This window comes from Thunnus thynnus, chromosome 16 (assembly GCF_963924715.1).
Source record: "Thunnus thynnus chromosome 16, fThuThy2.1, whole genome shotgun sequence".
In the NCBI taxonomy this organism is placed as follows: domain Eukaryota; kingdom Metazoa; phylum Chordata; class Actinopteri; order Scombriformes; family Scombridae; genus Thunnus; species Thunnus thynnus.
Window position 1 is genome coordinate 11,562,500 of NC_089532.1, and position 14,702 is coordinate 11,577,201.

The 14,702-nt window shown below is 39.6% G+C and overlaps 3 protein-coding genes across 3 annotated transcripts; 2 read left to right on the top strand and 1 right to left on the bottom strand.

Moving 5' to 3' along the window:
• The first annotated feature begins 511 nt into the window (after positions 1–511).
• Positions 512–6,507, top strand: LOC137199558 (rab GTPase-activating protein 1-like). The gene is made up of 8 exons (XM_067613921.1): positions 512–1,118; positions 1,779–1,865; positions 2,107–2,217; positions 3,121–3,225; positions 3,340–3,423; positions 3,519–3,590; positions 3,854–4,129; positions 5,912–6,507. The coding sequence occupies exons 1-8, from the start codon at positions 1,008–1,010 to the stop codon at positions 6,140–6,142; spliced, it is 1,077 nt and encodes a 358-aa protein (XP_067470022.1). The 5' UTR covers positions 512–1,007; the 3' UTR covers positions 6,143–6,507.
• Positions 6,508–6,712: 205 nt separating this feature from the next.
• Positions 6,713–10,336, top strand: ebi3 (Epstein-Barr virus induced 3). Its single transcript, XM_067614902.1, has 6 exons — positions 6,713–7,013; positions 7,907–8,021; positions 8,163–8,259; positions 8,683–8,800; positions 8,950–9,122; positions 10,052–10,336. The coding sequence occupies exons 1-6, from the start codon at positions 6,911–6,913 to the stop codon at positions 10,190–10,192; spliced, it is 747 nt and encodes a 248-aa protein (XP_067471003.1). The 5' UTR covers positions 6,713–6,910; the 3' UTR covers positions 10,193–10,336.
• Positions 10,337–10,499: 163 nt separating this feature from the next.
• On the bottom strand, positions 10,500–12,926 carry odf3l2a (outer dense fiber of sperm tails 3-like 2a). The gene is made up of 5 exons (XM_067614903.1): positions 12,773–12,926; positions 12,300–12,410; positions 11,967–12,080; positions 11,756–11,897; positions 10,500–10,876 (listed from the first exon to the last, which is right to left on the bottom strand). Exons 1-5 carry the CDS (start codon positions 12,819–12,821, stop codon positions 10,531–10,533), a joined length of 762 nt encoding a protein of 253 aa, XP_067471004.1. The 5' UTR covers positions 12,822–12,926; the 3' UTR covers positions 10,500–10,530.
• Positions 12,927–14,702: the final 1,776 nt, after the last annotated feature.

Sequence of the window (14,702 nt, forward strand, 5' to 3'; positions counted from 1 at the left end):
ATTCATGCTCCGGTATTCTGTCGCTTTACCTGCTGGACCCGTTTGCTCTCCTGTCAGGCTGCTCAAACCAGGATAATAATAGATCAGGTCACACAAACACCCCGGGGCAAAATATCACAAATACCACATCCTTTACTCCCTCCTGATACATCAGCATTGTGTTTTAACTTGCTGTTATCATTGAGACGTCTGGCAGGTTTACACATCTGTGCCAGCTCCAGTAAGAGTGTGAACAAAAGGAATGGATGAAAATGGATGATAAGTGAAGTGTTTGACAGAAAAAAAACAGTGTGGGAGCTCATTATCACCAAAATCAGAATCAGGCACGTGGCTTTATTTATTTTAGAGGTGGGGGTTGTGTATGTTTGTGTGTGAGAGAGAGAGAGAGAGAGAGAAGAGATATTCAGGTGACAGAATAAGTAGGTGAGCACTGTAGTGGGTGTGTCTAAGTCGTTCTTTCACACATACTCACAGGTCTCATATAAACCCTGTTGAACCTGTTAATGCCAGTTCACCTGTTTACACACACTCCTTCACCTGACACTGTGCGTATGTGACTCTGGCTATTACTTATTAGGTTGTAGTGTGTGAAAGTGTAGCTACACTGTGTCTATCTGTTGGGATATCTCTGTTATTCACCTTTGGACTGCAGAAGTTTCCTCATTTTAAGACGACTTGGACTTTGTAGTATATCTGTTTTTATACTCTCCCGCTGGACTGACTGACCTCTCGCATGCGAGTAAAACAAAAAACAATTCATCTCTCTGAACTCACTTTACTGATTCACTCAAGAGATGCCATTTTCATATCTTGGACTTCAATTTGTTTGATCGAGGTCTGATTGTGTGCTGCCTGAGCTTTATCTGGTGTGATCGACATACCTGGTGGACTTTCTCGATTTCTCTGAGTGGAGTTGGAAGCTTTACCTGCAAAGGCTGCGTTGGTTTGTGATTGTGTGAGTGTCAGCAGCTCCTTGGGGGGGTGGGGGGGCTGCATATTGAGGCAAGATGATGGAAGAAGTGTCCACGATGATGGCGTATGACGCCCAAGTTGTGGAGCAGATGAGTGAGGAGGAGATCCTGGCCTGTCTCGTGGAGGAAACAGGACCTACGTTCACAGTAAGGCTCACTGTTTCATGGATTCATGTCATTGTTTTGCTTTTAGAGAACTGCTCCTACAAGGTTTCTCTTTAAAGTAATCTTGAGTTTGCATGAAAATGGCTTATTTTCACTTTGGCATCAGCACAATGCTTTAAAAAAATGATTGGTGCAAAATTTAGATTATCTTCTATCAACAGATGAAGCGTTACTACATTCATGATGACAGGCTGATGCAAAAAATACAAAACATAGAAGTCGATGCTCTCTGTTTGCCACGCTTTCTAAACTGACTGGCATGAGCACAACAGACTGCACACTGTAACACAGAACACATTCCTCTCTATGACAGATTTGTGACTGGAGATATGTGGAAATGGATTGTGATTGTTAGATATTTGAGATATGGAAATTGTCATTTCAGGCTTTTAAAAAATAAATCCCTCCTTCTACTATTATTCCTTCATGCATCCTAAATTATCATCCTCCCATGTGCTCAACTCTTTCTTATCTTGTCTTTATCCCTATCTTGATCTCTTTGGGCCTGTTCTTGATTTGTCACGCTCACACTGCACCCGTATCTGTTTGGAGGAGATAGCTTTCTTTAGCTCAGTCAAATATGACAGTTTTTTTTTTTTAAAATATTACAGTATTTAATTATCCTTGACTCTCTCCCCTCAGGTCCCAACGAAGAAAGCTAAACTGGGAGAAAGCCGGCTACAAATAATGGATGATGAGGAAGAAGAAGACCCCTTGGACAAATACCTGGTCAGAAATCTATTGACTTCCTCTAGAAATTGATAGATTTGAGCCCATTGTCTCTTTAAAACTCAACTTCAACTTTAGTCTTTAATCTCATCTGCATTTTGAGATATGATGAATTACATTTCTAAAAGCTGTATTCTCCTCTTCTTTTTTCTGAAATGAGCTGATCTCCCTTCTGTAACAGTCTGAATGATGTTCTGTTGTGTCCCACAGTCTCTGATAGATTGTTCTGTGTGTTTTGCAGAAGGAGAACCGTCGGCTTCAGCAGGCCAGCCTCCGACTGGAGCAGGAGAACGACAACCTGGCCCACAGACTGATCACCAGCAAGGTCGCCCTGAGGAACGCTCTGGACAAGGTACACAAAAAAAAAAGGACACAAGAGTCTAATTATAAAATGCAAAGTCACCTGTTGAAGGTCATTTTTCAGAAACTCTAAAGTCTGGAGTGTAACCCTAATAAAACCTACATGAGCAACTCTGTGCTCGACCTGCTTCTTTGTCTTTCCACAAATTTCTTTAACCCTTACTGTTCAGGACAAATTTGGCCCATTTTTACATTTGAGAGCAGTAAAAACACCCTAAACACCATATGAACATATATATATATATATATATATATATATATATATATATTTGCAGCTGTATTTTGTACATATAGAGGGTGTTCTGGGTTAAATCTAACCCATATTTGTTCAAAAATTCCCACCATTCAGAAATGCTGTTGCATTCTTTATATTCTGCAACATTCATTGAAATCATTATGACTGTTGTTCTCCTGTTTTAGGTAACATGGGATCATAATATATAGGTGTGATTGCGAACGTTTTTTCTCCATAAACCAGTAGTGTAAAAACCTAAAGAATACACTCTCTCTGCTCTCTGGAAGCTTAATTAAGGATTACTCACTCATTTATTAATGACTGATAAGACCGACTCTAATAAAATGGCCTGCAGTGCTGACATGCTGTCATTTTATGTAAAGATATAGAAATCATACTGTAATGATATAAGTGTGTAATTTGTTTCATCAAATGGCTTAACAAAAGCCTGAAATATTCTGATGTACACATAATCACAAAATTAAAGGGGTTGTTTAATTTTCATGTGCAAGTTTGCTAGTTGTGTGGCAGAAGCTTGCAATAGAGGGCAAGATTTACTGACTGTTTAGTATTTATTCTGATTTTCTGCAGAACAGTACATGTTTTGTCAGTGATTTATTAACCTTTGTGTTTGTTGACACAAACACTATCTGTTTACAGGCGGAGGACAAAGTGGACGAACTCACCAAAGACCTTCTGTTGACCAGACGTCGACTGCAGGCGACAGAGGAAGAGAAGAGAGGGAAGGAGGAGGAGGCTGCAATGGTAAGAGTGAAGACTTCCATATGTGTGATGACTTTAAAGCACTTAATGGTCATTATAGTGTGTGAATGTATTTGTAGGAGTGCATGAGTAAAAGATTTTCTTCTCTTCTTATAGTTAAAGGAGGTGTTTCGGAGAGAGCTGGAGAAAGCTGAGCAGGAAGTCAAGAGGTCGTCAGGCATCATCGCAGACTACAAACAGGTACAGAGAATTGATGTTAATGTGATTGGAATAAGTGAAAAGTAGACTTAAAAAGACTCCAGATGTTAAAATCAGATGCTCTTCCTTCTGCTCAGATCTGCTCTCAGCTGACAAACCGTCTGGAGAAGCAGCAGGCCGCCCACAGAGAAGAGTTCGATTCACTCAAGGTAAGAATGGCTCTCCTCCTGTGGAGCTCTACTGTCATCCCTCGTGCTATTATCTCGTCCTTTTATCTAATTTTGAAAACCATTTTGCAGAGTTTGATTTTACAACCTTTTCTGAAAATCTGTTCACCCATTTCAAACCTGGTTAACGCCTCAGCAACTTTATTTTCTCATTAGGGATCATTTTATAGCAGCGGGTGTCAGTGGTCGCTATTTAGGCACTCGTCTAATATTCTGCCTGTCATTCTCACTCTCTGCCTTTGCAGAGCGCCATGAAGGCTTGCCCTCATTGTCAACACGTTGTAGAATCGGATGAACCGTCCGCCACAGGTCAGAACTCTCTGACAGCAGCAGCACCAGCGCCAGCAAGGGACCATCTGACAGCTGAATCAGGCCGGGATGAGAACACCACAGATCCCAGAGAGGCAGAGCAGAGGAGGGAGGACCAGGAGAAGGAGTCCCTGAAGGCCCAGGTTAGGGAGCTGGAGCAGGAGTTGGCCCAGACTAAACTTCAGATGGTGGAGGCCAAATGCAAGATCCAGGTAAGATCAGACTATCAGACAACAAGCATAAAATATTTGGACAAAGAGTATGGTAGACTTGCGCACTCTGGGAATTTAAACATTCACGATCCAGGTCAGATCACAGCAGCTAATCATGCTCTGTCACAAATACACATTTTAAGCATGTAAATAAATCTTCAATACACATACACACACACACACACACACACACACACTCTCTCTCTCCCACACACACACACACACACTCTCTCTCTCCCACACACACACACACACACACAGCAGAATATTTGTGCTTCTGGGTACTTTCCAGCGAATATGTGAACTGTCTAACCCCAAACCCAAGAACTGAGCGGTTTCAACTACCTGCCCAATTTCAATTTATTAAGCACAAATCAATTTGATTGAATGTTAGCAGAATATTTGTGCTTCTGGGTACTTTCCAGCGAATATGTGAACTGCCTAACCCCAAACCCAAGAACTGATTGGTTTCAACTACATGCCCAATTTTGATTTATTAAGCACAAATCAATTTGATTGACTCTTAGCAGAGAAAGAGTTTAACTTCAATTAAACCTCATCAATGTGAAGCATCTTCATTAAGCACAGGCTAATATGAAAATGGGGCTGTGTGGAGTGTGTGAAATCACTCCCTGTTTAGTGCACTATACTGTTCATCATTCTATTTGAATGTGGGAATTCTGATTGCGTAAATTTATCCGATTTATAGTGCCCTCAAAAATTGTTTTGAAAAAACTAATGAGTGTCATGCAACAAGCAGTGAATGGTCTGACAGACAGAATGACACAATGATATTAACTTCTAAGAACTGATGGCTACGAGCAGGAATATCATCGGTCAGATAGGGTGACATCTGATTTTTCTGAATATGAAGAACTCATATTGACAGAGTCTGGGAAAGGAGAAGTGACAGAGAAGGTTAGAGGAAATGAGAGAAAATTGTACACAGATGAATAAACGGATGCGTGTCGGAAAGGATCGTCCTTACAGAACTTTCACCAACGCTTTATTGCTGATCTGACATAATCTGAGTTTTAAAGGATGGATTTTCAAGTCTGTCTTGATAATAACTTTTAATAATAATAATAACTTTATTTATAAAGCACTTTGAAAAAACAAATTGCAAAATGTTTTACAAAGACATAAAAACAAGAGGAATTACCAGATAAATAATAAATAAAAGTAGAATTGTTACAAATAATAAAGACAGGAGAGTATGAATTACTAAAACACAGCAAAATCAAGTGTAAAAAAGTACAAAAAGTAAAAACAGAAGAATAACCAATTCAAGAGATTCCTTAAAACAACAGTCAGGTGCCCAAATGAACATTAACACATGTTTTTCTTGCTATAATAATTCCTCCTGTTCATACTGACCATTAAGGGATCCCTTCATGATCACTTTCAATGTAAGTATTGGAGGTCAAAATCCACAGTCTTCCTCCCAAGCAAAAATGTATTTGAAAGTTTATCTGAAAGAAGGAATTTTATACTAAAAATATTACAAATACTTTGAAAGATATTGATTTGATTTCGGCTGATTGACGGCTGGATCTTTAGACAAACTTTAGATAAACTCTTTAATATATTTAATATATCCTTAAAATCAGGACTGTGGATTTTGCATCCCATCACTTACTTACTGACTATAGTTTGAAGACAAACTTGAAAAATTGTGAATGGATGGACAATAACAACATCTGGTTGCACAAATATGGACTAAAACTAATTCATGATAAGATGCTGCTTTTCTCACATACATCTTTTGTAATACTCGCACAGGAGCTGGAGCACCAGAGGGGAATCCTGACCAATGATCTCCAGGAGGCAAATAACAGTTGGATCAGCAAGGCTTTCACCTCCCTGCGGACGTCCAGTGGGGGGCTCGGCAGTATTAGCTTACCCAGAGATGGGGCTCCAGCAATGGGCTGGAACTTCCACAGCGGCTCCCTTTCTGGATGGAGCACCAAAAAGATATTGTGGCCTCACAGACACAATCGAGAAAATATCTGATAGTTTGGACTGTGATTGTACACAAGTGCAGATCGTCATATCATGTTAAACTGGACACTATAGAAGGATCAGACCTGTCTTATGTAAGTGTGAGCTGGATCTTTCACACTTATGCACACTGTTCAATACTGTAGCTGCTATGTCTTATTTTTACATTAGAGGGCAGTTTAGAGCACAAAATGAGCAGATGAGAGTACCTGAGAGCACCTCAGACAGGTATTAATTCACTTTTGTTGTTCAACACTTTCCAACTGCAGTAATGTATCCATTAATGAAGTTCTTTTAATGTTTTTAAAGCTAATAAATGTCCCATATGAGTTTCTGTGTATTACGTTTATTTGCAAACCATCTGAATGCAATATTAAAGCAAGTAAGACACAAACTTTTTTGTTTCAAATTCACGTGTATGACATAAGGAAACCTGACGCATCAGCATAGACTTAATGTAAAACGGTTCTTTCTGTAGGAGGTTTTGCTGTAATACCCCCGCAGACGCAAGTTCCTCTTTCATTTTGATGTGGACTGCCTTTAAAAGCGCTCAGTTAACCTGCTCCAACACACAGAGAGGAATCACCAGCCAGCTCATTATCTCTGGACTTTGCACATAGAATGAAGTAAAGACCATTACAGACAGAAACAGAGCAAGGAACAAAGGGGCAATAGAGGAGAGTAGTCAATATCTTGCATAAGTGAGGCTTTACTATAATATATCCACAAGTATTTAGACAAACTGAACTCAGGTATTAACTTCTCCTGTCTGACGGACTGATGGCTGTGATGGCTGGCAATGTGTGTGTCACTGTGACTCTTCTCGTGTGTGTTGTTGGAAGTCAGGCGCTGCACCTGCCGAGGGCAGCAGGAACATCAGCGAGTAAGTATAAATCTGAAACAGTGTGCATACAGTGTGTGGTGGGGTGGTGAGGTGGGTATGACTAGGCTTACTTTCAGGGACACACACCAAACTTAAGACCAGTTGACTGGGGACGGCTTGTGCAACTGGGGACAAAAGTCATGTCCCTAATTGGTAAAAAAGCAGATTTTTGGGTTGGTGGTTATTTTTAGGGTTAGGGTTAGGGTAAGTCTCCAGGGAATGAAAGTAAGTCTATGTAATGTCTCCGAAAGTGACCTAGGACAACGTGTGTGTGTGTGTGTGTGTGTGTGTGTGTTTGTGCTTTCAACATGCATGAATCAAAGATCAGGAAATGCAATAGCTCAGTTGTGATTTAACTCTTTTCTGTTGTATGTTCTAAAGATTTGCTGCCTTTTTAAATTTTAAATGTAATTCTGTGTTTTTAAGGCCTCTCACATCAGTGTTTATATGTCATTGCTGCCTCTGGAAAATACTTTGTGCATCTTAAAAGCTTTCTCTGAATAAATTATTAGTACTATTACAAGGAAATAGACTGTCCAAAATGGTAATATGTATGTGATTGTTTCTATTACACATTAAAATTCACACTTTGGTTTAGATGTTTTTCTGCCTGCATGGAGTGATAGTTTAGACTTTTTTCCCTTTGTTTGGTTAAGTTTTGCTTTGTCTTTTCTGTTAGGATTACTTGTATATCATGAATTGCTTAAAACCATGTACCATGGATTTGAGAGAATGCCATTTCAATCTAATTTTAGGTCAACTCTTTATTAACATCTGGCCAGGGACAACAGATGAAAATTAGCCCTGTAGGCTAACACTGTCAAATACATAAATAAATAGAATAAAACAGCTTGTATGAAAACAGTGTGACTAAGTGCAATTTCTTCCACCAGGTCCTCGCTCTCCTCCAAAAGTGCATTGTTGGTGTGCAAGCTTTCCAAACCGGACTCTTTGCTCCTGGCCCGAACCTTCCCACTCCCCACCAACACACTACATTGCCACCTACAGGTAAATACAGCAAATAAAACCTCCTTCTGTGTGCTGACCTAAACAGCTCTTTTAGTAACAGACAGACTCCAGTTGTCAAGTGTCATTAAGGAGCTTATTCTCATTAATATCTTTGTAAATGGGTTTATGTGTCCCTTTCAGTGAGAGAAACAGACAGCTGGAGATCAAGCAGTGCCAGCTCTTCCCACCCGGCTCCTCATCCTCTGCACTGAGCCCAGCATCATCCTCCTCTGATCGGGTACCAGCTGTATTTACCTTTGCAGCAGTGATCTGCAGATACACTGAAGAGGGGTTTTCTGTAATTCAGTCAATTTGCCTTTAGCCAAGATGAAACCAAGCACACATCACTCATGTTTATACTGAATATTATGATGAAATTGATGCAGTTTTCAAGGTTGTAAGTGTATTTGTTGATCCAAAAACTCTCCACACAAAGCTTACAGGCTTTAATTTTGGAAAATCCCTGTTCACATTCCCCCTAATAGCTGTGATAAACCACAAACAAGTCTGCCTGGTTAGAGATGTGTGGAGCAGTATTACTTGTTTTTACCATGAAGTTTTGCAAACAAATGAACAAGTTGTTAGTGTGCACACATAATCCAATTTCTGCTTTTTTTTTTGTGGATATTATATTATAATATGTTGTATTTTTGTATTTCAGCTCTGGCACTGCCACCTGCCCGATTTAAAGCTTCTCACTGACTATATCATCAACATCACAGCAGTTTATTCTGTCGGAAGCAGCTCCCATCTAAGCAGTTTTATGTTGGAGGAGATTGGTGAGAACTGAAATGATATATATGAATATATGATGAATATGTGGCATCAGTATTGATAGAAACACAATTTCTCTACTTAACTTGATATGATGATTTTCACCTTTGTGATTGTTAAATGTTGCTTTCTCTGTCTTTCTTTCTCTCTGTAGTGAAACCAGATCCCCCCGTAGACATCGTGGTTTCCACCCAGCATTTTAAAAACTTCAGAAACTTGTCGGTGGAGTGGTCTCCTCCCCCTACTTGGGCTAACCTGGACATCTTCCCCCTACAATACCACTTACAATACCAGTGGGAAAACAGGGGCAAAACACAGTCTGTCAAAGTAAGAATAATCTTCATCAAAGCTGCTAAATGATGATTTTGTCACAACAATGTGACTAAAAAGTATCTCTGACACATGCACAGATACCAAATGTGGAAGTTCAGAATTACCTAGATTTCTCAGTCAACCTCAAAAATAATGTTCCACTTTGAAAGTTTTAAAAAGTCCCTTTGTCTGTGGAAGTCCCAAGTCCTAAGTCCTTTCAACTAAACAGTGTTGTGCACATAATACTTTAATTTTGTAGTAACTCTGTTAGCTGTAAAACAGAAATATTGGGCTTAACAACAAATCCTAAAGTCTTCAGAAGCTAGTGTTTCACCAACAATTATAGTACTACTTTTTCTACAAAAGATAACTTTTTATAAAGGGTTTGTAACTTGTCACTAATGGTTTAATAATGGATAATAAATAATTTAATGCTAATTCTTCTTACATCAGTTGTGCCCTTAATAAGTCCAACTTTTGGGATGCCAGGTTGAGAAGAATTCTTCTGGCAGGTGTTTATCCTCCTGGGGTAGAGTTTGAATCATCTGTACCAAAATCTATGTATCAATAACTAACACATCTAACCGCAGACTTTATTGCTTCTGTGTGAAGTATTTTTAATGATTACCAACATTTATAAATGCATTATTACCAAATGTAAAGGATAAACACCAACCAGAAGGATTTTTCACCACCTGGCAACCCTAAAGTTGTTTTTATTAATGGCTTATAACTAATCTAGAAAACATTACTAAATGATTATTAAAAAAATACTTTAGTTACAACTTAGAAACCCTTTACAAACTAGGACTTATCAGAAAGTGGTATCACAAAATATTTCCAAGTATTAATTGGACAGCAGTCCAGCTGTCCCCTCATATAGCTGCTATGTTTAGATGTGAAAATAATACAGATGATGTTTTAATTTACATCTTCTCTTCCAGCTGCCTCCATTTGAGGACACCAAGGTTGAGCTGAAGCTGGCGTCAGGAAGGACCTACATGTTCCAGGTGTGCGCTAAGGACCTGCTGGGTCTGGGCGAGTGCAGCGCCTGGAGCTCACCTGTAGAAATCACTACACCATGAACAAAACTGTTAATACTCCCTCTCCCTCTCACTCCTTCTGAGCGTCCAGTGAAGTGAAACATAAGAACTGAACACGTACTTGTTGTTCTTTTAACTGCACAAACAATGCCAGCAAAAGTCACTGTTATTTTGTTTTATTTATGAATGAATATATGGATATTATCTGTACAGTGTACAATCAGATTTTCCAGTTAAATTGTTATTATTTATTTATTATTACATTGTAATAATTATTGTTATTAACAATTTCTGACCAATTTTTTGACCCATTTCAGAGATGTTTTACTACCTTTTTAATTTAATAAAAACAACGCATTTAAAATCAATCTACAGTGCCGTCAGTCAATCACATCCACCACAAGTGGGGTGACAAACTCAGAGTGCCTGACACCCAGAGTGAAGGACGGTGCTTTGGGAAGGTGCACATGAAACTTCTCTGGACTGTACGTGCCTGGGCCAGGAATAACAGAGGAACAATTTGGCTTCTTAGTCCTCCTTTGCATGGAGAAGCAGGGCTGACGCTGGCGGTAAATGTCCGGGTTGGTGCTATTGTATTTTCCTGGTCCGGGGCTCTTGGAGAGGTCTTCAGAGGGAGCTCCGACCTTCCTCCGGCCTGAGAAGCTGTAGCTGGCACTGGAGGGTTTGTGGGGAACCTGACAGCCCAGCACATTAGGAAGAATGTAGCTGATGGGGTGAAGAAGACAATATTTAGGTTGAGCTTCAGAGACTTTGATCTCAGATTTAAAGGATAAGGTTGGCCTGTCTGTCTGTCGGCCTGTAGGTCAATCCACCTCTTTGGTCCAGACCAACATATTTCAACAACTATTCGATGGATTGCCATGAAATTTTGTACAGACATCCATGGTGCCCTTACAATGTATCCTAATGACTGCAATGATCACCTGATTTCTCGTTACTCCACCATGAGGTTGACATTTGAGGTTTTGATTGACATGTCTTGAAACTATTGGATAGATTGCCATGAAATAACTTAAAATAACTTAAACCAAAAACCAAGAAAAAGGGTTTTTTTGAGAAACTCTTTTTGAGTGTGTTTAATTTAAAAAAGCAGCCCATTCTTTCCTCTGAAGACATAAACAGGTTACAAAACTATATTTTGATTTCTTTAAAAGCTAAATGACATCCCTAAACAGCTGAGCACTGTAATTTTTAGAAAAAGTTACTCAAATAGGAGTAAGTAGTGCATTTCTTAGGAAACTTTTTTTCAGCAGTGGATGAATACACATTTGGTGTACCAGTGAATATTTACAGCAGCACACGATTTACTGTACATGGGATTGACTCAAAATAAATGACAGTGCCCATGTTCATTACAATAAGACAACATGTCATCTCATGTATGTGTTTTTAATAGTTTTGAACTCTATGGCACAATGCAATGAGCTACAGTCTATCAGGCTTTAGCCATACAGATAATACTTATTAGTAGCAGGTTCAGTTCAGTGTTGGATTTTGCTTTTCTGTGGGATTTGTTGACAGTAAGAAAAATATAGAATATCACCAGCAGTATCTTTTAATCTATGTATGTCCTTCTGCCTTCACCTGTTGGGTGCTGGCACAGCATCCACAGAGCGATATCTGGTGCGTGTGCTGATGGTATAGGATGGTGGTCTGCGGTGAGAGTTGAGCGGTGGAGCCTTCTCTGGGCTGTAGGCACCTGGCCCTGGAGTCTGGAAGGGCTCACCTACAAGCATAAATTGGTTAGGACAATTCTTCTTTTCTATTATTGTCTTTTCTGTATTACCTCTATCACCTGTGCGCCTCCCTCTGCCCAAAATGGAGTAAGATGGGGTGTCTATTCGGCCAAATCGGGTGACTTTGGCATCAATGTGGTACCTTGGTCCTGGGCTGGAGTCCACAGAGACCACTACAGAAAATAAAATAACACAAAGATTCATCCAAAGACACCTTTTGACCTCATGAAATGCTCTGAATCAATTCTAGAAATGTATTTAACACAATAAAGTTACTGTAACATGAACTCTTAATGAACTCTGTAAGTAAAAACTGGGCCACTGCAACCGATATAACAGATAAAAGATGCAGACTATAAGATTTACATGTGATTTGGTTTGCAAGAACTCACTGGCACTGCTCATACGGCTGTGGAAAGTGTAGGCGGGGCTGCTGGGCTTGGTGAAGTCATGGTTGATGTAGCCAACTGTAGAGGGCAGAGCGTATCGTCCAGGGCCCGGGCCTGACATTGAGAGGAGGACGATGAGGACGGTGATGAAGATGATGCAACAGATTCAGCTCTAAGCAGCAGTATAGCACACCCACCGCTCTTTGACTGTATTGTCTCTGATGATTTCCATATGCAGCTCTTTGACTTGTTTTCTATGGTTTTGCATTTTAACGCTCTTCCTCTGCTTGTTTGGGAATGGATTTTAAACAATGTAGAAATGCCAAAAAATGTATGGAGCAATAACTGTAAAATGCAGTGAGAGATTTCACAGCAAAACCACTATAATACGGTCCATGTGTATCTGCAGACACATACACACACACACACACACACACACACACAGACAGAGGCATATACACACTTCTTATACTGACCTCTTTCTCTAGCAGAGATAATTGGCCGTTTCTTCACCACCTCCTCCATACTCTGCCAGCCTCTTTCTTCCTTCTTCTTTGTCCTCTTCTCCTCCTCTTTGGCTCCTCTGTCACTTTGGACACATCCTTTTCTTGTGTGTCTCTCTCCAGGTGATCCAGGTCTCCCAGGCTGAATTATACATGACCGCAAGGTGAAGAAATCCAATCTTGACCCTGGCAGGGTACGGCCCAACCTGCTCTCCACCTCCTTTAGCCAAGGTCCTTTCAGGACAAAAAGGCTTTCATAGCCGGGACCAAAAAAGTCAGCTCTGTCAGGGCTCAAAAGAGGAGAAGCAGTGTTGAATCAGAACAAAATTAGTACTAAAGAGGCCTCTGTACAGCTAATAATGCATTAAACGTATAGATTTGGATGTAAAATGCTTTTTTGAAGCAAAATTATCTTGAGCGGTAAACTACTGCAATATAAATCATATCAGTAACTTGTAATGTAGTTCATTTGTCATCCTATTCCAAGGCGTTAGGTTACCGAACTGCTGAATGTGTAGTGAACCTCTCAGCTACATGTACGTGTGCTGTAACTAATAGCATCTCAGTGCACATGCTATTAAAAATGAAAGAACTTACACTGAGCTTCTGTTGCAGGTGGATATTTGACAAGTTCAACATTGCTGGTAATGAAAAAGATGGACTGGTGAGTATAAAAACTTGACCAGCGTTGTGTATTATTTTACTTTGTAAATGTAATAATGTATTTATGTATATTCACTTCCACATAATCAATGAAAAGCTGTAGCTATGCTCTTGATAAAAACTAAAACATCACATCCTAACAACAAAACTTCAACTTCTGGGATTGTGAGAATTTTGGGACTTAAAAAATTGGGCTACAGCCAGCTTTAACTGCTAGTTTAGCACCCAGGCAGCATCTGAAAAGTGTCAACTGTGGCAGAAAAGCCCTGAGGAGGATTAACTTTTGGCAAAGACAGAGTCATTTACTTTCCAGTGCCCTCTTGCACTCCCATTCTACTAATTCTACCCCCAAACACAGAGGTAACTAAAGCCTTTAGAGCAGAGCAATGACCAAGACAAAACCCCACACGTGTTAAATATTAAGCACCAGTGACTTCGAGTGGCCACCAACTCAGTAACAAGACTCTGCTCTGTCACCAGCGGGAGATGAAGTCGCTACACGGCTAGACAGGAAACACATCCACCATCTTAAGTTTTCCTGTTTCCCAGTGAGACAAAGCAGTGTGTGAAAAGATGTTACTCATTATGAAGAGACTGGGATGCAGGTTCATTAGGGAGATTATTTGTCAGAGATATCAGCTTTTTATTGCCCCTGATTATGTTTTCATTCCTGTTTGTGTGTTTTTCTGTTAGTTAGAAGGAACACCGTCACAGATTTCAATTACATTTGTTGGAAAGTTGTCATTGACCCAGGAAGACCTAATTAGATTTAGATGCATATAACGTCACCATGTGGTCGGCACATTTTGTTTCATGTTTTGCTATAAATGCTGAATTGTGAGGTAGAAGGATTCTTTGGTTCTCACCCATTTTTATGAACTGATCTTTTTTTGTTGTAAAACACTTTTATCATCATTCCTTGAAATGTCAGCAACATTTTGGATGATCTGATATTCCATATGCTGTTCTTTAGGCTAACTGGGTGCCAAATTATTGTGCTACTTTTGTATTATTGCCCAAAACTCTTTAACACATTTGACGATTGTACCCAAATTAAGACGACATGTGCATGATCATGTGCAAAATTTGGTCAACATTTGATCACTAAAAATTTATCCACAATTTATCCCTAATCTCTAATATTCCCCCAAGATGACCATGATTGCTTTTCACTATGTGTATTTTGACACTTACCTGTATCCAGTTGACTTTTTGAACATTAAAATAATACATTTTGAGG